The sequence below is a fragment of the Pygocentrus nattereri genome, chromosome 19, assembly GCF_015220715.1.
Source record: "Pygocentrus nattereri isolate fPygNat1 chromosome 19, fPygNat1.pri, whole genome shotgun sequence".
Taxonomy (NCBI): domain Eukaryota; kingdom Metazoa; phylum Chordata; class Actinopteri; order Characiformes; family Serrasalmidae; genus Pygocentrus; species Pygocentrus nattereri.
Window position 1 is genome coordinate 14,655,808 of NC_051229.1, and position 23,548 is coordinate 14,679,355.

Genomic DNA, 23,548 nt, shown 5'->3' on the forward strand with positions numbered 1-23,548 from the left:
CTTGTTTTTGGGAAAACATTGAGTTTTCCAAAGACAAAAGAAGCCATCCAGACTTTTATCACCAAAAGTCAACATCTGTCTAGTATGATTTTTTTACATATAAAAATATAAAATTATGGGCTAGTATATGGAGTGAAAGAATAGTCCTGTCCATAATATACGCTGCAATTTAATAGAATTTTACATTAAATAAGTAATGGAACGTCAATGGGGCGGCACGGTGGCGTGGTGGGTAGCGCTATCGCCTCACAGTGAGGAGGGCCTGGGTTCGATTCCCCAGCCGGGTGACCGCGGTCCTCTCTGTGTGGAGTTTGCATGTTCTCCCCGTGTCTGTGTGGGTTTCCTCCGGGTTCTCCGGTTTCCTCCCACAGTCCAAAGACATGCAGTCAGGTCGATTGGACATGCTAAATTGTCCCTAGGTGTGAGTGACTGTTTGTGTCTGTCTGTCTGCCCTGCGATGGACTGGCGACCTGTCCAGGGTGTATCCTAGCTTCCGCCCGAAGACTGCTGGGATAGGCTCCAGCTTCCCCCCGCGACCCTGACGGAGAAGCGGCTTAGAGGATGGATGGATGGCTGTCAATTTTCATCTTTTTGAGAGAGAGAGTGAGTACAGCAAATGATACAGATTAGCCATTGTTGATGAATTGCTTGTCTATTGATAAGTTATTAAATAACACATTCATAATATCTGTGAAAGCAAAGCAACAGAATTGTCTGTTAATGTTACAAAAAGTTACTATTAATTTCTTGCCACTATAATTCTGTTTATAGATTTTTTTACAGTGTAAGTAGGTTTATCTTATACCTGTAGGAAGTACACTATATTTCCAAAAGTATTCGCTCATCTGCCTTCAAACGCATATGAAATTGAGTAACATCCCATTCTTAATCCATAGGATTTAATATGATGTTGGCCCACCCTTTGCAGATATAACAGCTTCAAGGTTTTCCACAGGGTTTAGGAGTGTGTATGAGAATTTTTGATCATTCTTCCAGAAGTGCTTTTGTGAGGTCAGACACTGATGTTGGATGGGCTCACAGTGTCCACTCTAATTCAACTCAAAGGTGTTCTATCAGGTTGCGGTCAGGACTCTGTGCAGGCCAGTCAAGTTCTTCCACAACAAAGTCGCTCATCCACGTCTTTATGGACATTGTTTTGTGCACTGGTGCACAGTCATGTTGGAACAGGAAGGGGCTATCCCCAAACTGTTCCCACAAAGTTGGGAGCATGAAATTGTCCGAAAATCTCTTGGTCTGCTGAAGCATTAAGAGTTCCTTTCACTGGAACTAAGGGGCCGAGCATAACTCGTGAAAAACAACACCAAACCATAATCCCCCCTCCACCAAACTTCACACTTGGCATAATTCAGTCAGACAAGTTGCGTTCTCCTGGGAACCAAAAAACTCTGAGTCATCCATCGAATTGCCAGACAGAGAAGCGTGATTCTTCACGCCAGAGAACACGTCTCCACTGTTCTAGAGTCCACTGGTGGCGCTTTGTACCACTGCATTTGACGCTTTGCATTGCACTTGGTGATGTAAGGCTTGAATGCAGCTGCTTGGCCATGGAAACCCATTCCATGAAGCTCTGTTCTTGAGCTAATCTGAAGGCCACATGAAGTTTGGAGATCTGGACCCACTCTGTCATTTTACATGGCCTACCAATTCGTAGCTGAGTTGCTGTCATTCCACTTTGTTATAACACTACTGACAGTTGACTGGAATATTAAGTAGTGAGGAAATTTCACGACTGGACTTGTTGCACAGATGGCATCCTATCAGGTACCACTCTGGAATTCAGTGAGCTCCTGAGAGCGACCCATTCTTTCATAAATGTCAGTAGAAGCAGTTTGCATGCCTAGGTGCTTGGTTTTATACACGTAGAAGTGATTGGAAAATGATTTGGATGGGTGAGTGAGTACTTCTGGAAATATATTGAATGCTCTGCAAGTGATTTTCCAATGCCCACTAAATGGGTGATGTATTTTGCAAAAAAGTGCTAATAATGAGTCTCATGTATGCCCGTAGTCCCCTCACCAGTCACCAAATGAAACTCTGTTCATCTGTGTGCTCTCTATGCTCGAGTGAAAACTAACCTAGCAATCATAACTGAGCTAGGCTAGATCTGCCTGCTTGCTGTTTCTTTTATTCAGTTGGCCACACCAGTTTTCCCTGGATGCCTGGATGCACCTCCAACAGTAAAGTAAATAAGAACCTCATTATCTTTAGGACGTTGATATAAAACTTATTAATGTGTTATTGCCCTTTGGACACAGTAGGGTCTACAACACCACCTGCATATATAGAACCTGTTTTACTCTCTTCTCACCACTTGCACTGAACTGAGGGCTGTGAAACAAGTGTTCTCCGATAGATGTGATATTACATTTCTGTGATGTTTATTTAATTCAAACCAAATTTAATTAAAGAACCTTTCATATAATGACCAATTTAAGGGTTTTTCCTAAAACCTTTCAATTATATGGAAGTTTTAACTAAAAGTGTTCTCACCCTTACAAATCATTTACTTGAATTGTTCTCTAAAGAATTATCCATTTAAAGGGAAACAGAAATGGTTCTTCTGTGGCATCATGCAAAGAACCCAGAATTCTGGGATGTGTCAGTCCTCCCCACTGTGTAGCAGCGTCAGTCTTTAGATCTGCACCACTGCTTCTGGTTATGTAGATACTCTGTACTGTAGAGACCCTGGACACTGACCCTGCCCTCCCTTCCAATAAAGGATTCTGATTCTGATTTTGATTCTGACCACTCACACTGCTCTCCATCACAGACAGATCAGTAACTGGACACAAAGACAGACAATGTTGTTTGGATTAATTATAATTAACATGAGAAACACAACTAAATACAGGGAAAGGCTAATACTATTGTAATCTCATACCTGACTCCGCTGTGACATGCATTTCTTCTTTAACATCAGGCCACAATCCCTCAATCTCCACAGCACATCAGTACCATCCAGTGTCTCCATTCTGCAGATCTCTCATAGTCACAGTAAAGAGACTCTGAGCTGGGTAATCGATCACTGTTAATTTCTCCTTTGTCGTATTTGCATACGCCCGAATCTCACAGCTTCATCTGTTTCCATTGTGTTGCTGAAACTGTGCCCATAGAGGCTAAACCAGTTCCTGTTTGCTAAATTTAAAATCAAGATGTCAAACCAGAAACAGAATCAGAAGATGTATTCATTCTGAAACTGAACTGAACTGAACTATCTATATTATTAATATATGCAAGACTTAGCTCTTGGATGAAATCTAAACCACCTATCTGTCCTTTCCCCCCAACAGTGTCCACTGCTTTTGATTATAAAGCACTGAATACAAGTCACATAAGAAGAATCTGCACGCATATTTAAAAATCTCATTCGCATCACAGCAATTTATTATTAACAAAGGACACTTGTATTGATAAATTTTTAAAGGAGTTTTATATTTGTGCTCCATTATATCCATTATCCTCCAATAATCCATTATGGTCAGTAATAGTGCCCTGTACATATAATGTATGTAACCCAACCCTTCATTCCTCCCAAGGGCACAAACCTTAACAGCCACAGTGACACCATTACCCTGATCTTAGACTTAATAATAATAATAATAGATAGTATTGTTATTATTTTCAAAATAGTAAAAATGTAACACTTAAATAATCTTATTTAAACTCAGGGTAACTTTAGATATCATTTAACAGAACAAATACAATATTTCATTGTATTTGACACTGACACTGATATTTGACTGTTTTATCTCTCAGATACTGCTAGAAACGAAAAGTCACTGTTGATACTGAGAGAAAAGGTGCAGAGTTGAACACAGAATATATATATATATATATATATATATATATATATATATATGTATACACTGCTCAAATAAATAAAAGGGAACACCCAAATAACACATCCTAGATCTGAATGAGTGAAATATTCTCATTGAATACTTTGTTCTGTACAAAGTTGAGTGTGCTGACAACAAAATCACACAAAAATCATCAATGGAAATCAAATTTATTAACCAATGGAGGCCTGGATTTGGAGTCACACACAAAATTAAAATGGAGAAACACACTACAGGCTGATCCAACTTTGATGTAATGTCCTTAAAACAAGTCAAAATGAGGATCAGTATTGTGTGTGGCCTCCACGTGCCTGTATGACCTCCCTACAATGCCTGGGCATGCTCCTGATGAGGTGGTGGATGGTATCCTGAGGGATCTCCTCCCAGACCTGGACTAAAGCATCCGCCAACTCCTGGACAGTCTGTGGTACAACGTGGCATTGGTGGATGGAGTGAGACATGATGTCCCAGATGTGCTCAATCGGATTCAGGTCTGGGGAACGGGTGGGCCAGTCCATAGCTTCAATGCCCTCATCTTGCAGGAACTGCTGAAACACTCCAGCCACATGAGGTCTAGGATTGTCCTGCATTAGGAGGAACCCAGGGCCAACCACACCAGCATATGGTCTCACAAGGGGTCTGAGGATTTCATCTCGGTACCTAATGGCAGTCAGGCTACCTTTTGCGAGCCCATGGAGGGCTGTGCGGCCCTCCAAAGAAGGGCTGCTGGGTTGTTGCCCTCTTACGGCCTCCTCCACATCTCCTGGTGTGCTGGCCTATCTCCTAGTCGTGCCTCCAGCCTCTGGACACTACGCTGACAGACACAGCAAACCTTCTAGCCACAGCTCGCATTGATGTGCCATCATGGATGAGCTGCACTACCTGAGCCACTTGTGTGGGTTGTAGAGTCCGTCTCATGCTACCACGAGTGTGAAAGCACCACCAACATTCAAAAGTGACCAAAGCATCAGCCAGAAAGCAGAAAGGTACTGAGAAGTGGTCTGTGGTCCCCACCTGCAGGACCACTCCTTTATTGAGTGTGTCTTGCTAATCGCCAATGATTTCCACCTGTTGTCTGTTCCATTTGCACAACAGCTGTGAAATTGATTGTCAATCAGTGTTGCTTCCTAAGTGGACAGTTTGATTTCACAGAAGTTTGATTTACTTGGAGTTATATTGTGTTGTTTAAGTGTTCCCTTTATTTTTTTGAGCAGTATATATATATAATGTATGGGATAGGAACTACTTTTCCTTCCTCTTCTCCTTCTGCTTATTACAAACACACAGTCACATAGTCATATAAGACTCAGTAAATGCTCTGTAATGGTAGATCAATGTGGCAGTTTATTAATATTAATACAAAGGCTTTCAAATATGAATTTGACTTTTTACTGGTTTATCTGTAAAAAGGTTCAGTATTACGACTGGTATCAGGATATTAGAATTACTTGGCATTGGATTGAAAAGAAAATTAATGGTGTTTTTTTTTATTAATATATAATAATATCTAATAATTATTAACACAAGTTTTGTTCCCAGCTTTTTAATGTTATATTCCAATTGCTTATGTCTAAAACAAATTAAAAATTGCTTACATTCATCATAAACTTCGCTTTTGTGACCACGGCAACGAAAATTATGAATTTTTATTATAGAAACAGACGATTTTGCATCTTCTCATTTATACAGTCAGACTAAGAACACTATAGGCATTGCAAATTTACACAGATTACCAAAAACTGTTCAGAAGTGTGTGGTTTTCCGAGATTTACGACTATACTGCAAATCAGATTCACGAATCAATCCCCAAATATAGTCGCCCATCATGTTCTCGTTATATTGTCCTTGGTAACGGCATTCAAAGTTCATAATGTCCTGGTGGAAGCGCTCGCCTTGCTCCTCTGAATAAGCTCCCATGTTCTCTTTGAACTTATCAAGATGAGCATCAAGGATATGGATTTTGAGTGACATCCTGCAGCCCACTGCAGCATAGTTCTTTATCAGAGTCTGGACCAGTTGTACATAGTTTTCATCTTTATGATTGCCTAGGAAGCCGCGAACCACTGCGACAAAACTGTTCCAAGCCGCTCTCTCCTTCCTATTCAGCTTCTTGGGAAATTCACTGCACTCTATGATCTTCTTGATTTGTGGTCCGACAAAGACACCAGCTTTGATCTTTGCTTCAGACAGCTTAGGGAAAAGATCCTGGAGGTAATTGAAAGCTCTCGACTCCTTATCTAGAGCCCTGACAAATTGTTTTATGAGCCCCAACTTGATGTGTAGTGGTGGCATCAGCACCTTGCGTGGGTCCACCAGTGGCTCCCACTTTACATTGTTCTTCCCCACAGCGAACTCTGTCCGCTGAGGCCAGTCCCGCCTGTGGTAGTGCGCTTTAGTATCCTGGCTGTCCCAAAGGCAAATAAAGCAAGGATACTTAGTAAAACCACCTTGGAGGCCCATCAGGAATGACACCATTTTGAAATGTCCAATAACTTCCCAGCCGTACTCATCATACTTCAAGGAACCTAGCAACATCATGACACTGGTGTATTCCTCTTTCAGGTGCACAGAGTGAGCTACAGGAAGAGATGGGTACTTGTTCCCATAGTAGTATGTATGTATGGGTAGTATGGCTTCCGCTCCTCATCTGCACATGAAGAGAAATCATGATCTTCAACGTCTTCCCGGGTGTCTGACCTGCTGCTTTCTTCTGAAGGTGGTGTTGCTCTGTCTGGAGGTGTTGGTACAGGACGTTCAGGGCAGTGTGGTACTGGGGAAATAGATGAAGGAATGTCAGGATACATTACAGGATACGTTGCATTTTTGCCAGTGCGACGTTTGGAAGGGTCCACCATGCAGAAGTAGCAATTTGTTGAGTGATCAGTCGGTTCACGCCAAATTCTTGGGACAGCAAAATGCATGGCTCTCTTCTCTCCCCTGTACCAACCTATAAGCAAACAAAATAAAATTTGGATTGAGAATTTGATTTGGGCCTATTTCACACTAATGACTAGTGGTATGTGCGACATTAACACAGTTTGAAATCTGTTATATATCAAACAATAAAATATATCTGTGTATATTTGATATATTTAACTACAATATGTGAAAAGGTGTTAATTAAAGCTCTTTTAAACTTTAACTGATTTAAAAATTTTGCAAAATAAAAATTTAAATCTGCTATTTAAGAGAGTGTCATTTATCCGCTTACCTTCAAGAGTTTTCTTGCAGTGCTCACATGTGAAATGAGGAGCCCATGGTTTGTCTTGGTCACCAACAGGCATGCCGAAGTGCTTTGTAGGCCTCACACATCTTAGCAGATGCTTCCACAGAGTACTTTTTCGCTCGTCTTTATAAAATGGCCACATACATAGCAAAATGCATCTTCTGGATGTATGAAACCTCTTGATGCCATCTAAATTGACTAAGTTGCTGTGTACTGTAAGGAAAAAGGATGTCTCTCCAAACTCGATAAAAATGGTCAATCTTTATTCCATGCAGTATCAATGTACGAGAGTGTACTGAGGATTCAACAGAGCAAGACTGATCACCCGGTAGCAGAGTAACACACAATATATACATTTGAAAGTAGTGGTCCTTCCTAAGCTCCTCCTGTAATGGGTGTGGGGTGAAGTGTGAATGCTGTCGTTATCAGAATCTGAATAGAGAATGAATTCACACCTGTCTGTCTAGATCAATTCCCCTTTGTCTGTGATAGCTGTTGCCCACTTACTATGCAATTCCAATCAATTAGATCATGTCTCTCCGTCTCTCAGGAAGGGCTACAGTGGCCCTATATAACTGTAGTTATACAGCTACCTACAATTCTGTACAGTCCCAGAAAGTTCTAGATAATTCTGGACAGTTCTAGAAACTTCTTGATAGTTCTCACAATTCCAGAAGCTTCTTAAGTATCTTGAAATATGGCGAATATCCAAATAGATCAATTTCAAAATATCATTGTGCTGACCACAAAAGCTTACAGGGAATAATAATTTTTATTATTTATTATATACTTCTATTCATTTAGGGTACAAAAAAAAAAAATCAGGAAAACACACTTAACAACTGGGAACAAAATTTTTACATGGTGTAATTAATCTACACAAAGCCATAACATGCTCAAACACACATTACAATCTAGGACATCCATATTAAAAGAACAATATAGACATAAGTAGTTAACAACAACAAGCAGTGATAAAAAGAAAACAACAAAACAAACACTGAAAAAGGAAATTAGTGGAATTGCCCATCCCTGTTATACAGTCACATCACATGAGGCAGAAGGATATCAGGGGTGAACAACTCTGGTCCTGGGGGCTGGTGTCCAGCACAGTTTAATGATTTCCCTGTTCAAACACACCTGAACTTCAACTTGTCTGTTACTCTTGGTGTTTAGTAGGTGTTATAGGGAGACTACAAAACTGTGCTGGAACCCTTCAGGAACCCTGATCTATATACACTGCACTGCTGTTTTACTAATCAGTTCCCATTACTGCAATCAAACAATGATAAATTAACAGACACAGAAGTTGCTGCTGAATATTCCTCTCTGCCCTCGCCAGCCCTCGACACCTCCAGGATCACAGCATGTGTGGAATTATTCAGTTGCGTGCAACACAGAACTGCTCTCTGCAACAAATAAAAGCAGCAATACATCACATATGACTACATATGCCAGTGTATATAAAAGCACAAACAGAGGTGTCAGACTTGCATCAGTTCATGGTGTTTCATATCAGGGGGCATATTGACTCCACCCTGTCCACCCTTGTCTTGTTCTTTCATCTGTATTTTGTAGCTTCTACCTGTAATCAGTCTTTTGTAAACTCATACATCAGCTGGCCTTCTTTGAGATCCAACCTTGTCACAGTCTGCACATGCAAACGCCTCACTTCCATATGATGTTACCATTAACTTTTTGTTGTCATCTGCACAATTATCATTTTAAATCACCCCAAAATCCACACTAACCATTCATATAATGCTTTGCACTGAAAACACAAGTTATACTAGTTATTTCTGATATTAGTGAATCAGAGTACACATGCTGTTGACTGATGAAATCACCATTTCAGCAGAATCAATAACAATTTTGTTCTTTAGCATTTCAGAGCATATTTATTTTGCCGTCCCCCATTCTCTCCTGTGCTGTTATTTACATTCTCAGTTGTTATTCTGCAAAAAGCAAAGAGGTGGGGGTGATAATGAAGTGTGGAAATGAATTTGTAATTAAGAATAACACCACTTGCAGAAGTGCACTACTCACAGATCTGTTGCTGATTCTGTATTGGTAGTAACAATTGCAGAACCTATAAGGACAAAGCAAATGTGTCAATTATATGCATCACTTAGTTTCATTCAACCTTACACCCAGTGACGGCTGGGATAGGATCCAGCTCCCCCATGACCCCGATGGATTTGAAGATGGAGGGGTAGGGTGAAGTATTAGGGCTACATGGCCCTTCAAACAGTGATTTTTCAGAGGCGCATTCCAAACAGAGTGTAATGAGGAAATTCCCAGAATGTCCTGCGAATCATCAGCACTGCAAGTCTGTTGTACACTTACAGTAATAAGCAGTAACTAAATGTTTTGTAATTTTACATAACTGTAAAAAGTGATGCAACTCAGTAAATTATATATAAATTAATGTTTATTTAACCATGTTTTTACTGTACATTAATTAAGAGACCCTTATTAGTCCCACAACAGGGAAATTTCACCTCTGCATTTAACCCATCTGTGAAGTGAAACACCACATACACACTAGTGAGCACACACACTAGGGGGCAGTGAGCACACTTGCCCGGAGCAGTGGGCAGCCCAATCCGCAGCGCCTGGGGAACAATTGGGGGTTAGGTGTCTTGCTCAAAGACACCTCAGTTATGTGCTGTCGGCTCTGGGGATCGAACCGGCGACCTTCCGGGCCTACATGTGTTCCTCTCTTGCATGTGCATGGTGGTCACACCGGATACTAATGTGTGTATCTTCCCAGTAAAAAGTCACGGCTCACGATCTGATGAAAAATAAACTTTCCTCAGCAATTTGAAATGAAGGAGCTTGGTGCACTAAGGGTAAAGAGAGGTTGGAAAATGACCATTTAAAAATTCAGGTGAAAAAATTGAATTGTAAGTATAATGTATGATAGACACTTTAATTAAAGTGGCAGGATATTTCATTTATTAAGTCATCACACAATCAAGAGACATTTGTTTATGTATTTTTGTGTCTGCAGTGGACTGTTCCCTCTTTGGCCATGTCAGGCCTTGTGGTCTGAGGCCGGCATGGTCAGTCAGTAATCCATCTCAGGTTGCATTTACAGTTTTTTTCAGTATATCTGACAATGTCAGTGAACGTTAACAACGTAATACAGCATGCTGGGACTGTTGAGATGGTCTGTATTAGACCTGTTTCATGTTCAGTGACCTCTCAGGTCAACATCCACGAATATAAAGTTGGATCTAACAAATAAAATGAATAACTGAATTCAGCAGATTATAAACAAATCGTTTTTCAGCAGTTGATTAAAAGTCTCTTGATAATCTACGGAATGTATTCACTGATGCTACAACATTGATATGTTGTTGATATGGTCCTGAGATTAAGACCACTGTGAAGTACTTATTTCATGTAAAAAGGACCACTTAAAATAAAGTGTCACCCTGCTTTGTGACAACAGCTCTTATAAAAAGGACTAAACAATTAAAATTGGATGTGAATTGAAAACACTGGTAGCTTAGTGCTAACAAAATTCCCATAGGGATGCTAGTAGAAATTGCATTGTGCTAGCAGCTAATGAGACATTAAAAGGCTATGTACAAAGCAATTTACAAGGTTTCTGCATTAAACATTTCTAATGAGTTCTATAATGACACACAACTGACAGGTCTTCATGGGTTTACTATGTAGGGTTAATGAAGGACAAGTTAATGAAATGACAGTAATACCCCAAAACTTATTTACCATTCTGTTATATCCATGCTGTTCCTGATGTTTCACTTTTCCCCAAACTCTGCGCTCCATAGACTCAAATACATACAGCAAAGGCTCATGCCTGCATAAATAAGCTCCAAGGGTGCTGGAAGGTTAAAAGTAAGTTTTTAGCAGCATTCAGGCAGAATATACTGTGCCATCATGCTAGATACTATAGACGAGGCTCATAAAAGGAAACCACAAAGAACAGATAGTGTGGCATCACACACCCTGCTCTCTCTGCTCTCTGATGAACTAATGATGATTTTAAGGCAATATTATTCTGCATCAAGCCAAACAAACAGCCTCTAACCCCTGCTTCTTGTAGTGATCCCTAAAGCAGCCAGTCGGCAAGGCAAGTGATTCACTTCTCTTTAACAGGCAGTGTTGAACATAAACACATCGTAGCTACTGCAGCTTTGGAATATAAATACAGAAAATAAAAGTACGGATGTATTTGGGCGCCCAGTCAAATGGCATGTTTTGTTGACTGTGAAAATAAGTGAAGTGAAATAAGTGCACATCTTCTACAGGGAACACAGTTCTGCACATTTTACTATACAATTACTGTTTAATTCAACATATCTGAATTGAACATATACAAAAAAACAATAAATGCAACCCCCCCCCACCCCGACCCCAGACCTTAAGGGAGAAGTGGCTTAGAAAATGTGTGTGTTTTTTTAATAAGTTAAACTCATCCAAAAACAGAAATTGTACACTAAAATCAACAGGAAAATGTAATGGTTTACAAACTTCACCCTACAGTGCTCAACATATTACAATGTTGAGTTAGTCTGGTGCTTTTTTTGTTTGTTTGTTTTTTAATAACAGTCTTGAATCAAGTGGGTAAATATCAATATTGGGATTGTCACTTTCTCCATCTCTACATGTTGTGGCTATTTCTCCAGGTTTTAGGACTCTGCCCACTTCATGATTTGTGAACACAAATCGCTTGTAACACAATATCTTTCTGCACAAACAGGTCACAGGCAGCTCACATCACCTCATCTGCTTAACGTTTGAATGATATCATGCATGAGTGCAGCTTTAAAAGACTGATAGACTGTAGTCGTACCTGAAGTGGCTTCACTGATGCTGGTTCCCTCAGTGGCAGAAACTGAAGTCACAGCTGTTGAACAAAAGGAACACGATGATGTTCCTTGCACAATGAAATGGTGTGACTGTCATCATTAAATCTTTCCTCTCCATCCTCACTCTTTCCTCATGTTTAACCCTTTTGTGTTATTCATGTTTTTGTTACTCTGGGGTCTGGTGAACCCATCAGATTATTGTTTTTTAAATCAATACAGCCAAAATGAGTTATAGAAAATATTATAAGTGGCCAGCGTAGGGTTCTCGTTTAGCAGCTGAAGCCAGTCAGAAGCCTTTCCATGTTGTCCATCCTCACACACATACATTTAAAGATTGTTTACCTGCGTTTACTAGAGCAGGCCCATTTCTTGACACTTTATTGGTTGTTGTGAGATGTTAGGCATTACATTACAATTGTGTTTACTTATTCAGTTCAAGAAATCAAATGCTTTTGTTTGCGATCGTACCTGGAGGAGCATCACTGACACTGAGATGAACAGGAACCTGTAGATCTCCAGTTTTACACCAGTACCAGCCAGCATCACTCTTCTGCAGCCCACTCATCTCCACACTGAAGGATCTTCTCCCATCATCACTGATCTGAACAGCAGAATTCTGGGATGTGTCAGTCCTCCCCACTGTGTAGCACCTCTGGTCTTTAGATCTGCACCACCACTTCTGTTCATTCTGATATCCAGCACTGTAGAGACACTGGACACTGACACTGCCCCCTTCCTGACCATTCACACTGCTCTCCAACACAGACAGATCAGGATCTGGACACAAAGGCAGAAAATACTGTAATGATGCCATGATGAAACATAGTCAAAGAAACACCAAAATTCAGTGATGAACAAACAGTCATGAATAGGATTTATAATCTAATACCTGATTTCACTGTGATGTAAAACTGTTCTTTAACATCTGGCTCGGTTAGTCCTCCAATCTCCACAGCACACCAGTACATTCCAGTGTCTCCACTCTGCAGATCTCTCATAGTCACAGTAAAGAGACTCTGAGCTGGATAATCAGTCACTGTTACTCTATCTTGTGTAGTATTTTCATAAGCCAGAATCGTACAGTAATTAAATGCTGTTCTAGCATCATAACACCAGTATTTCTTATGATGTATATATTTCATATCATAATGACACGGGATGGTGACCGTTCCTCCAGATTGAAGAGATAACTGCCTTTCTACCTCCACCTCTCAATTCCTGCAGAGACATCAGAACAAATGTGATTTTGTGCGCATACTATTATCTTATTTTTGCTTTTAAAACTTTGCTATTAGTTCATAAAAATAGTTTATTTTGCTCAAGAATGTAAAAGGTACCATAAAAGTCGACTTACTTGGAATAAAGAAAATGAACATCAAAAGGTAGTCCATGTTAGACTCGTTCTTATGTTGAATAAGATGTAGCTTTTCTTGCTTCCTCAGTGTCTGTTGTGTTGGTGACACTGTGACTATATCAGCAGAACCAGTTCCTGTTAGTTAAATTTACCATCAAGCCACAAAACCATTATAAAGAGCATGTTTTAATTTCTGGACTGACATCATAAGAGATGTACTGAAGAGAGACTGACCTCAGGCCATCAGACAAATTCTGACAGCCACTGTATGTAGCTGTAACTGATGAACTGAAGACTTCACTCAGGTAATCAGTCTGACCCACCCACTGCTCCCTCACTCTAGATTGTAGTTTTTGACTACACTGTTAACAATAGCAGTAATTTCACACTGAACAAGCACAGCATTATGAGATTATGATACTTATCAGCTCCACTTAAATAGGAGCACTTTCTAGTTCTACAGTTACAGACTGTAGTCCATCTGTTTCTCTGCATACTTTGTTAGCCCCCTTTTACCCTGTTCTTCAGTGGTCAGGACCCCCATGGACCATCAAAGAGCAGGTACTATTTAGTCAATGGATCATTCTCAGCACTACAGTAACACTGACGTGGTGATAGTGTGTTAGTGTGTGTTGCAGTGGTGTGCATGGATTAGACACAGCAGTGCTACTGGTGTTTTTAAACATCTCATTGTCACTGCTGGACTGAGAATAGTCCACCAACCAAAAATATCCAGCCAACAGGATCCTGTCAACAGCGTCCTGTGACCACTGATGAAGGACTAGAGGATGACCAACACAAACTGTGCAGCAGCAGATGAGCTATCGTGTCTGAATTTACATCTACAAGGTGGATTGACAAAGTAGTGTCTAATAGAGTGGACAGTGAGTGGACAGTGAGTGGACACAGTGTTTAAGAACAGGACTGCTGTGTCTGATCCACTTGTAACCCAGGTCTCATTTGGTTAACAGAAGGACACTGAGACAAGTGAAATAATGGAGAATAAAAATTATAATTTAATTCTGAAGTGACATGAAATAGAAATCAACAGAACGAAACAGTCACTAAAGTGCAAAATTAATTGTGTAATTATCTTGAAAAAAAAAAAAAGAAATAATTGAAATACTCAGAACAACTGGTGAAATTAATACAGCCAATCAGCGTGAAGTGGGCGTTAACTCCGCCTTTTCTGATGTATGTTGTGCAGTGAAACTGGGAGAAACCCTGGGATTAAGTATTTCTAACTTGAGAATATGCTTTTACAAATCGTCTACCGTTGAAACATAAAGCTTAAGGCTTGGTGAAAGTCCATAAAGTAAAGGTTAAAACGGTCTATCTCTGACCGTAAGTGGTTGAACCTGAGCTATCCCAGTTTAGACAGGCCAGTAATGTTGCTGTTGAAGGAGCACGTCGTGGTGAATTACATCTGCAACGACGACATATAAATATGTAGGACAGGATTCGGTCGGGTTTTTTGGTGTGATTAAATCCTTCGAAACCTTTTTTTTTTTTCATCGCTCGGCTGCACGTGGCCAGTGCACCGAATGGACGCTAGATGGCGAGCAAGGCCCATATTTGTGAACCAACCATCCGAACCTGGAGCTGGAGTACTCATACTTTTGCTGGACTCCCGCACTGGTCTCTTTCTCTATCTGCTCACCCACTGAGTAGAACTGACTCTTGATATTTAAGTGAATCGATCTTGACAAAAGAGACGTTGAGGAGGAGAATTCTATTTCATTAAAACTGTTGATTATTGACTCATTGTAATTTGATACGTGGCTTTGATGTTTGTTGTTGATTTTCTACTGATTATTTGGTTATTGCTGTTATTGATAATTGTTGGTTTTGTTCTTGATAGTTGAACTTAGTTTTTTTAGTTTATTTTGGATTAAATAGGTGTCACGATTGGCCCCTCCCAGTCCTGTCCATGTGCAATTGTTTTGGTTTAGCCCCCTCATTTCTTGACCCCTGATTGTCTCCACCTGTTTTCCACCTGTCCCTGGTTTTCCCTGTGTGTTTAAGCCCTGTGTTTGCCCCTTGTGTTGGCTGGTCTTTGTTGGTTGTTATATGCTATGTTGGATGTTCTGTTTGTTCTGTTGTATTCTGGTTTATGTCATGTCTGCCCCCCGATCTCTCTGTATTGGCTATTTGAACCTGCATTGTTACGATGATGACCCTCGATTTGCCCTTAACAAATCTTGCTTATCTCAGCACGTGTGTCCGCCTCCTCGCTCCCCATTACAATAGGGAGTAAAACTGTAAACTCAAAACTAAACCATAAACCAGCGATATTACTTACCTTAATGAAAGGAACCAGAATCTATGAGAACCTAGAAGGAAAAGAGAGCAAAATGAGTTGAAATAGCTGATAATAGGTTATAATAATTAATACTCGCCTGAGGGCTGTGAGTAGCTCAACCTGAAATAAATATTACTGGTTAATAGCATTGATTAATAACATTGAACAACACAAACACTAACAGAAAAAAAAAGAAATACTTCCCTGTTCTTGTTCTCAGTATCTTCATACCTTGAAGGTTGACCAAACACTGTTTATTCCTTGGGGGACTTTTATTTATTTTATTCTGTCAAAGTTGAGAGATCTGTGTGTTTTATATAATTCTCAATACAGTTCATGACTTGCCTCTAGTCTTGACTCTTTCAAGTCTCACTTCACGGGAGAACCTCATTTGTCGATTGGTTATCTTTACTCTTTGTTCAGGTAATCAACAACATAAATATTACATACACGTGTTTCACACTCATACTAGCATAACACGCACTAACACACAACTACCAAATCAGTGTTACTGCATTGCTGAGAATGATCTACCACCCAAATAGCACCCACTCTGTGAGGGTCCACGGGGGCCCTGACCACTGAAGAACTACAAAGTGCGCCTATATATTAAGTGGAGCTGATAAAATGGAAAATGAGCATAGAAACAAGGTCATAATGTTGTGCCTGATTGGTGTAAGTCATAAGGATTGTGTAATTCAGTAAGTAGGTTCATTTGGACACTTGACACATTTGGGTACTGGATTAGAAAAATCAGCATTAAAGTAAATTGAAAGTAAGAAAGTAAGAGAGAGCTAAAAGAGTTTAGAAAGTAAAAGATAAGAAAGGGAGATAGAAAGAGAGAAATAAGAGAGAGACAGAGCGAGATATAAAAGAGGGAGAGAGAGAGAGTAGAAAATAAGAAAGAGAGAGAGACAGAGAAAGAGAGAGGAGAAAGTAAGATATTGCAATGATATATTTGGTACATTACACTGACTCCATATTCCCTGTCCTGATGCCACTTTTTTCTATTTTGAAACATTGTGATGAAATACTACAAATAAACATCTTCCTCTGAGAAAATTTATTTAGTGTACCTTTAAAACAGTGAATCACAAAATGTTTACTAACTTGTGCACATATCAGATCATATATACAATTCAATGTTTTACAGCACTACAACATGAATCAGTGCTACAACCACATAACAGTAATGTTAACATCCAAGCACCCATCACAGCAGACTTGAGGACCGTAAACTCACTACAACCGTGAACTAAAACACGTCTGTGAAAGTGAAGCTAATTTAAATACACAAATAACAACGATCACATCCCATAACAACAGTTAGTAAAGCACTTAGTTTACACACACAGCAGTACATGATAAATTGAGTTTACTCTACTGGTGCTCTCAGGAAAGGCCGGTGTGAAACATCAGGTGTTCTGTTTTTATAGGAGTAAAATAACAAACTATTAAAGCCTGAGTTTTGGTAAAATTAAGTTAAATAAAGATTAATGTCATTTTGACAGACACTTACCACAGTTTGGGAAGCACTGACTTGTGGAGAGAATGTCAGTGTAGGCATTGATATCAGGAAGGAAGAGTCTCACCCTATTAAATGAAAGGTGTGGAAAAAAAGTGGTGATTGGAGCACTAAATCAAGGAGCCTCAGCTGGGTGGAAACAATGCCAAGCGCTGATGACCACTACTAGCTGTTTTTGTAGCTTTAGAGGGCATGTATTGCATATACAGTACTGTGTAAAAGTTTTAGGCATCTAAGCAAAATTTTAAAACAATTTACCTCAGCAGTGAGTTTATCACAATATACATTAGAATAAAGTTGTATTCATAATTCAAATAAACATAAAAACAATAAAAAGTAACGAGAATTTTTGGATCCATATTTTTCCTTGACACCTTCACAGCCGCTACAGATACTTGTTAATATCATCCATTACATCATGAACACAATTTAATGAAGCACTGATTCGTCAAACCAGGAGTTGCTTTTTAAATACATATAATACTGGACTTCCTTGAGGAGAGGTGTGAAAATGGTTAAACAAACACACTAACATCCAGAAAATCACTATCTATATCTATATATCATTAATTAATATTCTATAAATTTTGTTTATTCATATATTAACACTTTTCTCAAATAAACGAAATAAACAACACAAATAAACAACACAAATAAACAGATTTTGAAAATGTGTATTGGGTGCCTGAGACTTTCGCACAGTACTGTATGTGAATTTTAAAGCTGTTTATATTGAAGTTTATATTGTAGTTTACAAAGTTGTGGTGCTTTATTATTCAGCTGTAATAGCCACAGCTGTGCCACATATAAGCAGTTTTCTCACAGCTCGTTCACCACTCAGCTCACGTCTTACTCTTACAATGGCAGGAAAAAGGAAAAGTAGCCCTACTTTCATAATAAGAGCCTTATCAGAATAATATGTGAATACATGCTGATGAACTAATAACCTAAACCTATGTTTCAAAATCATTTGTTAAATATGCTTCTATATTTCCGTGTTAACTAGAAGTCCTTGCTTTGATGTTTTGAAAGCAATGTGTGTTTTTGGGCAGCTTTATTTTCATTCTTTTCTTTAATATTTCAATTTAAGTTGCAGTGTTGATATATATGTGATGTGGTTGTTTTAAGTGCTGATGTGGTGGAAGATTCCTAGCTTGTGGGATGTAACCACCATGGGTTGCTTCAGTAGATAACTTTGGTAATAACAGTACAACCTTTTAAAAGTCTTTATTGAAATTGTCAAGCATACAGCCTTATTTTGCAGAAAGACCAAACCTTTTTTTTTTTTTTGGCATGTTTTTGTCTTTTTTTTGACAGAGCCAAATGAAATATTTGATTTATATTTAATATCAATTCATCAATGTGATGAACTGTATACATTAATAAGTAGTGAAATATGTAATTATGTTTCAATAGTATACCAAAACAAAAATAAGGATTCTGGATTTGTGGAGGTTTAGGTCACTTTACAGTAGCATTCAAAAAGCACAATAAATAAAATGACAGAAAACAAGTAATATGATAAATCAGCATTTGGAGCTGGAATGTGGGAGTCAAAACATTAAATGCCCTGCCACTTGAGACCTCAAGGGCAGGTGGACTCTCAGATACTGAAGAACAAAACCATAAAGGTTACATTTAGTAACTAATACAGAATGTGAAATGAGAGATAATCACCACAGTTAACAGAGCTGATTATTTTGAGAGTATCAGATTCTTCTCACACCCCAGAATCACAGCATGTGTAGAATCATTCAGGTTTGTGCAATACAGAACTGCACTGGCTCTCTGAAACACAGCAGGAACAAATCACACTGTATATAAAGACAAAAACTCAGACAATGGTAGTTTATAAATAAGTTCATATCATAAAGCTTCGACAAGGTTGATCTCTGTTCACGTCACATAAAGTGTAAATGCTTTGCACAATTTCAAAGACGATGAAAGAGGATGTTGTAAGAAGCTTTGTGTATATTTTCTTACATATTACTGTAGAATACTACTGTCCAAATAGCATAATAACTTGGCTTAAATCAATATTCATTCAAATGTTGAGAGTTCTGCACCACTTTAATGTTCAATCACACACAACGAGGAAGACAAATGTAGCGCCCCTATCTCTTTATAAGGAATATTCTCCAAAGTTACCCACAACTAATAAGGATGGAGCACGGGGTTCGATACGTACGTGTTACCTCTGACTCTAAACTAACTGGACAGCAGCGTGAACAAAAACACAGGATATTAAAATTCCCAAATTCGCATATTTTATTGACCTCTCCTTTAGCAGCTCTGTGTAATCTACTCTCTCAGCCCTTCTCTTCAAAATACACAATGTAGTGATCCCTTTACAGTCACACAACTAAATAGGCAAACAGACAATTACATTCACAACCAAAAACCCATGAACAAACATAAGGTGATGAAACTTCTCACTTAGCCAAGGCAAATATAAACACGCGCGCTCGTTTTAGCGACGTTGTGAGTACTTATATAGAGGCTGGCACGTTAACGCTTAGTCTGTAACCCCCGTTGCAGGCCTGTTACGGTGCTGGAGTGCGTTGAGGCCTTGAAACAATAAAACACTGGCCGCCTCACTCCGGATGGAGCCAAAAAAAAGTAAACAGAAGAGTAGCGCTACAGTACCTGGGTGGTGTCTCACTCCTGGCTCATTACTACCCTCTGTCGAGGCTCTACCCGCTCGCCCACAGTCACGTCACCCGCTACAACGCGCCGATCCGCTCTCGCTCTCTCTGTCTCTCTTGACGCCGTCGAGGCTTCCCACAACGGTGTTACTGTTACCGCAAACTCAACCAACTCTCTTCTCTCGACTCTTCTCTCTTTTATTCTACTAAGGAGCCAATCATGAAACACCATGTTCTAAAACCCACGATTTAAGCCAATAAAAAGAAAAGATGGGGTACAGACAGACGAGCTGGAAAATAGGTTGCACCAAGCACATGTTAGACCTTTACATTCCAACCGACCCTTGAACATATTCTTTTTTTTTTCAAAAAGTGAACATTAACATTGAAAATAAAAACATGTTAATACAATGGTCAAGAACAAATCAAGATTATTTATTTATTACCTGTCTTTCTTTCAAGGGGCTACACAAAGCCATAGAGGTCAACATCCTACACTGACATCCACTATGAGAACTGGCCAACACTGAACTTTCTCATTCTTTTCAGCTTTGTGTATTAATGAGATTTTTGTACTCACGTGAGTTTCTCAGTGCCAGAACCTGACGTTGTTGCTGTAGTCCAAACTAAGAAAATAATATTTATTAAGATAATATCGTCAAAATCAAAAGTAATGCACTAAACTTACTCAAAACGTGTACATCATTTCCACATGATATACAGCATATTATACTGACACAACTATGTTTTATGTTTACTTATTTTTGCGATGATTTAGTGAATCATGCTGAAATTACCTATATATTTCATAATATAAAATCAGCATGAAACGTGTTCATTGTTTATTTCACTTCAAAAAAATTGCATCACTTTTTTCAATTTATTTATTTTCGTCGTATCACCAGAAAAAATGTCTGTTAAGAAAACCAGCCAATCTCAGATTTTGATTCCAAGAAAAGAACACAAGTTTTGTTTTTATTCAGCTTCAGTGGAGCAACAGCTGTGGGTCCATAATAAAATTATAATAATAATAATAATTCCACACTGCACAGTACAGTATATTGTTATATTTTATCCAGCTGCAATGAAGCAGTAGACACTCACTGGTAATGTTGTAGAACGTAAACAACATGCATAATTTCTTTCTCTGACATGATTTGCTGAAGTGCAGTGATGTGGTGATAAAGACGTACCTGGAGTGCTCTTAGTAGTGTCAATTTTCTTGGTTTTTGCCATCACAGCTGTTAACAGCATAGAAGAAACAAATTGCTGATTTACAACTTATTCCTCCTTTTATTTTGCTGTCACACTTTAACAGTTGTTGATTAAAGTGATCGTACCTGATGAGCTCTCACTGATCCTGGTTTTGTGAATGTCAGATGCTGCTGTCACTGCTGTTCCCAACATAAGAAATGAAGAAACAAATTGCAACAAATTTCTTTGGAAAAAAAATCAGAAATTTCCATTTCTACATGGTTGCTAAGACGCCAACTGGTGGGATAGCAGATGTGAAAGAAAGTAAAATAAGTCACTTGTTGGTTATAGCACAGCACTCTTTAAGTTTCTGTCTATGTTCACTCTACACCACTCCCAGAATGATGGCACTTGGACCCAAAACTTACACTAGTATTGAAATGAGGTTTTGGCCTGATTTTTTTTTATCCACTGAAGAAGTACATTCAGGTCATTGTAAGGAACAGTAAAACTTTTTTCAGATGTTCTACTATACCATCAATACTACATATAAAAACTCAAAATAAAGACACATATAAGCAGTCATGTTTGTAGACATCAGGTGTCATTCTCATTGTCACTGATGTTCTTTGTTGTTATTGATGTCACTGATGTACTTTACTGGGCCTATATTTCTCTGGTAATTATTCTAATTACTTTTTACAAAACCATAAGTTTATTTTTTAAAGATAGGATTTTTAATATACACATATAAATATAATCCAAGGCCGTCAGAGAGAGAGCGTCAAGTTGTGGTCTTGGCTGTGCATTTGATGGTCAGCACAGTGCAGAGTTAAAGTTGAATAAATCTTAGCTTTTGCTACTAATCACTGTGCCTCTGTGGCAAATGATACTTATATTAAAAATGAGTGGCTGAGATGAGCACAAAATAATTGGCTATAATAGGACGAGTGCTCTGATTATGGAGCAGAGTTAGTTTTCTCTTGTGTGTGAGAAGTGAGCGAGCTGATTTGAGAAACACGGATATACATTCTAATGAATGAGCGTTTTAAAGTATTACAGTGTAAAAAGACAATTCCCTGACTACAAACACTTTACTGTTTCTTGTTAAATGCTGTACTCACTTATTAAATTCATGAAATCAAATATCAGTGTTTGCGATCGTACCTGGAGGAGCATCACTGACACTGAGATGAACAGGAACCTGCAGATCTCCAGTTTTACACCAGTACCAGCCAGCATCACTCTTCTGCAGTCCACTCATCTCCACACTGAAGGATCTTCTCCCATCATCATTGATCTGCACTGCTGAATTCTGGGATGTGTCAGTCCTTCCCACTGTGTAGCACCTCTGGTCTTTAGATCTGCACCACTGCTTCAGTTCGTTCTGATGTCCAGCACTGTAGAGACACTGGACGCTAACACTGCCCCCTTCCTGGCCACTCACACTGCTCTCCTCTACAGACATATCAGGAACTGGACACAAAGACAGACCGTTCTGTAATGATTCTATGAGAATGAAATATAGTCAACAAAACACCACAAAATTCAGTGAAAACAAATAGTCAACATGTGGATTTATAATCTAATACCTGATTTCACTGTGATATAAATGTCTTCTTTAACATCAGGCCACAATCCCTCAATCTCCACAGCACACCAGTACATTCCAGTGTCTCCACTCCGCAGATCTCTCATAGTCACAGTAAAGAGACTCTGAGCTGGATAATCAGTCACCGTTACTCTACCTTTTGTAGTATTTCCATAAGCCAGAATCTTACAGTAATTAAATGCTGCTTTAGCATCATAGCACCAGTATTTCTTATGTTGTATATATTTCATGTTATAATGACAAGGGATGGTGACCGTTCCTCCAGATTGAAGAGATAACTGCCTTGATGACCAGCTCCAGCTCTCAATGCCTGCAGAGACATTGGACCAAACTTTATTTTGTGCAAAGACTATTTTCTTAAGTTTACTAGTTATGCTAGTTCCTAATGGTTGGAACATTACTTTAAGACCAGTAGTTGATGTATAATTTGTTTGCTTTAATGTGAATGTAAAAAGCAACATAGAAATTCTACTTACTTGGAATAAAGAAAATGAACATCAAAAGGCAGTCCATGTTAGACTCGTTCTTATGTTGAATAAGATGTAGCTTTTCTTGCTTCCTCAGTGTCTATTACATTGGTGACATCATGACTATAGCAGCAGAGCCCGTTCCTGTTAGCTAATTTTAGCATCAGGTCACAAAATCATGATGGAGAGGATGTGTTCCTTTATGGACTGACAGCATAAGAGATGAACTCATAAGAGACTGACCGAGTAACTAAGGAACTGAAGACTTCACTCAGGCCTTCAGACACACTCTGACCCAGCCACTGCCCCCTCACTCTAGAGTGTTCACTGCTTTTGACTATGGAGGACAGAATACAGGGCTTATTGTGGGCTTCCCAACATGAGGCTCCATTCAGTCATGAATTCAGGGGCACATGAGGGGCCTCATGTTAGGTCCCAATGGTGGCAACCCACACTAAACGCTCATAATGGGCTTATGGTGGGCTGCAACCTTGCAGTCCACATGTACCCACAGTTTCA

At 39.1% G+C, this 23,548-nt stretch overlaps 2 protein-coding genes across 13 annotated transcripts; both read right to left on the bottom strand.

Moving 5' to 3' along the window:
- Window positions 1-7,328: 7,328 nt before the first annotated feature.
- Window positions 7,329-19,954, bottom strand: LOC108427129 (CMRF35-like molecule 1). 12 transcript variants are annotated; one of them, XR_005129107.1, is made up of 11 exons: window positions 19,758-19,954; window positions 18,792-18,899; window positions 17,106-17,179; window positions 15,587-15,617; window positions 13,285-13,398; window positions 12,820-13,148; window positions 12,399-12,707; window positions 11,915-11,968; window positions 10,828-10,942; window positions 9,133-9,175; window positions 7,329-8,495 (listed from the first exon to the last, which is right to left on the bottom strand). XR_005129107.1 is itself a non-coding variant. In XM_037531123.1 (10 exons), the coding sequence occupies exons 6-10, from the start codon at window positions 13,070-13,072 to the stop codon at window positions 8,468-8,470; spliced, it is 687 nt and encodes a 228-aa protein (XP_037387020.1). In that variant the 5' UTR covers window positions 13,073-13,148; window positions 13,285-13,398; window positions 15,587-15,617; window positions 17,106-17,179; window positions 18,789-18,899; window positions 19,758-19,952; the 3' UTR covers window positions 7,329-8,467. The 12 variants fall into 12 exon arrangements, 1 of the variants encoding a protein (XP_037387020.1); XR_005129108.1 differs by having other exon boundaries at window positions 15,587-17,010; XR_005129102.1 differs by having other exon boundaries at window positions 18,789-18,899.
- Window positions 14,796-22,960, bottom strand: LOC119261629 (polymeric immunoglobulin receptor-like). Its single transcript, XM_037531242.1, has 8 exons — window positions 22,543-22,960; window positions 22,118-22,426; window positions 21,097-21,150; window positions 20,950-20,997; window positions 20,337-20,382; window positions 17,106-17,179; window positions 15,587-15,617; window positions 14,796-14,985 (listed from the first exon to the last, which is right to left on the bottom strand). Exons 1-8 carry the CDS (start codon window positions 22,958-22,960, stop codon window positions 14,796-14,798), a joined length of 1,170 nt encoding a protein of 389 aa, XP_037387139.1.
- Window positions 22,961-23,548: the final 588 nt, after the last annotated feature.

Excerpts from the sequence above, each read along its gene's own strand:
- LOC108427129 (XM_037531123.1), bottom strand. The coding sequence starts at position 13,072 with ATGAAATATATACATCATAAGAAATACTGGTGTTATGATGCTAGAACA. Across the intron at positions 12,708-12,819 it reads TTACATCACAGTGAAATCAG|ATCCTGATCTGTCTGTGTTG; the intron begins GTATTAGATTAT and ends CTTTGTGTCCAG. Across the intron at positions 9,176-11,914 it reads CATCAGTGAAGCCACTTCAG|GTTCTGCAATTGTTACTACC; the intron begins GTACGACTACAG and ends TTGTCCTTATAG.
- LOC119261629 (XM_037531242.1), bottom strand. The coding sequence starts at position 22,960 with ATGTTCCAACCATTAGGAACTAGCATAACTAGTAAACTTAAGAAAATA. Across the intron at positions 22,427-22,542 it reads TTATATCACAGTGAAATCAG|TTCCTGATATGTCTGTAGAG; the intron begins GTATTAGATTAT and ends CTTTGTGTCCAG. Across the intron at positions 14,986-15,586 it reads TTCTGGTTCCTTTCATTAAG|ATCGATTCACTTAAATATCA; the intron begins GTAAGTAATATC and ends TCTTTTGTCAAG.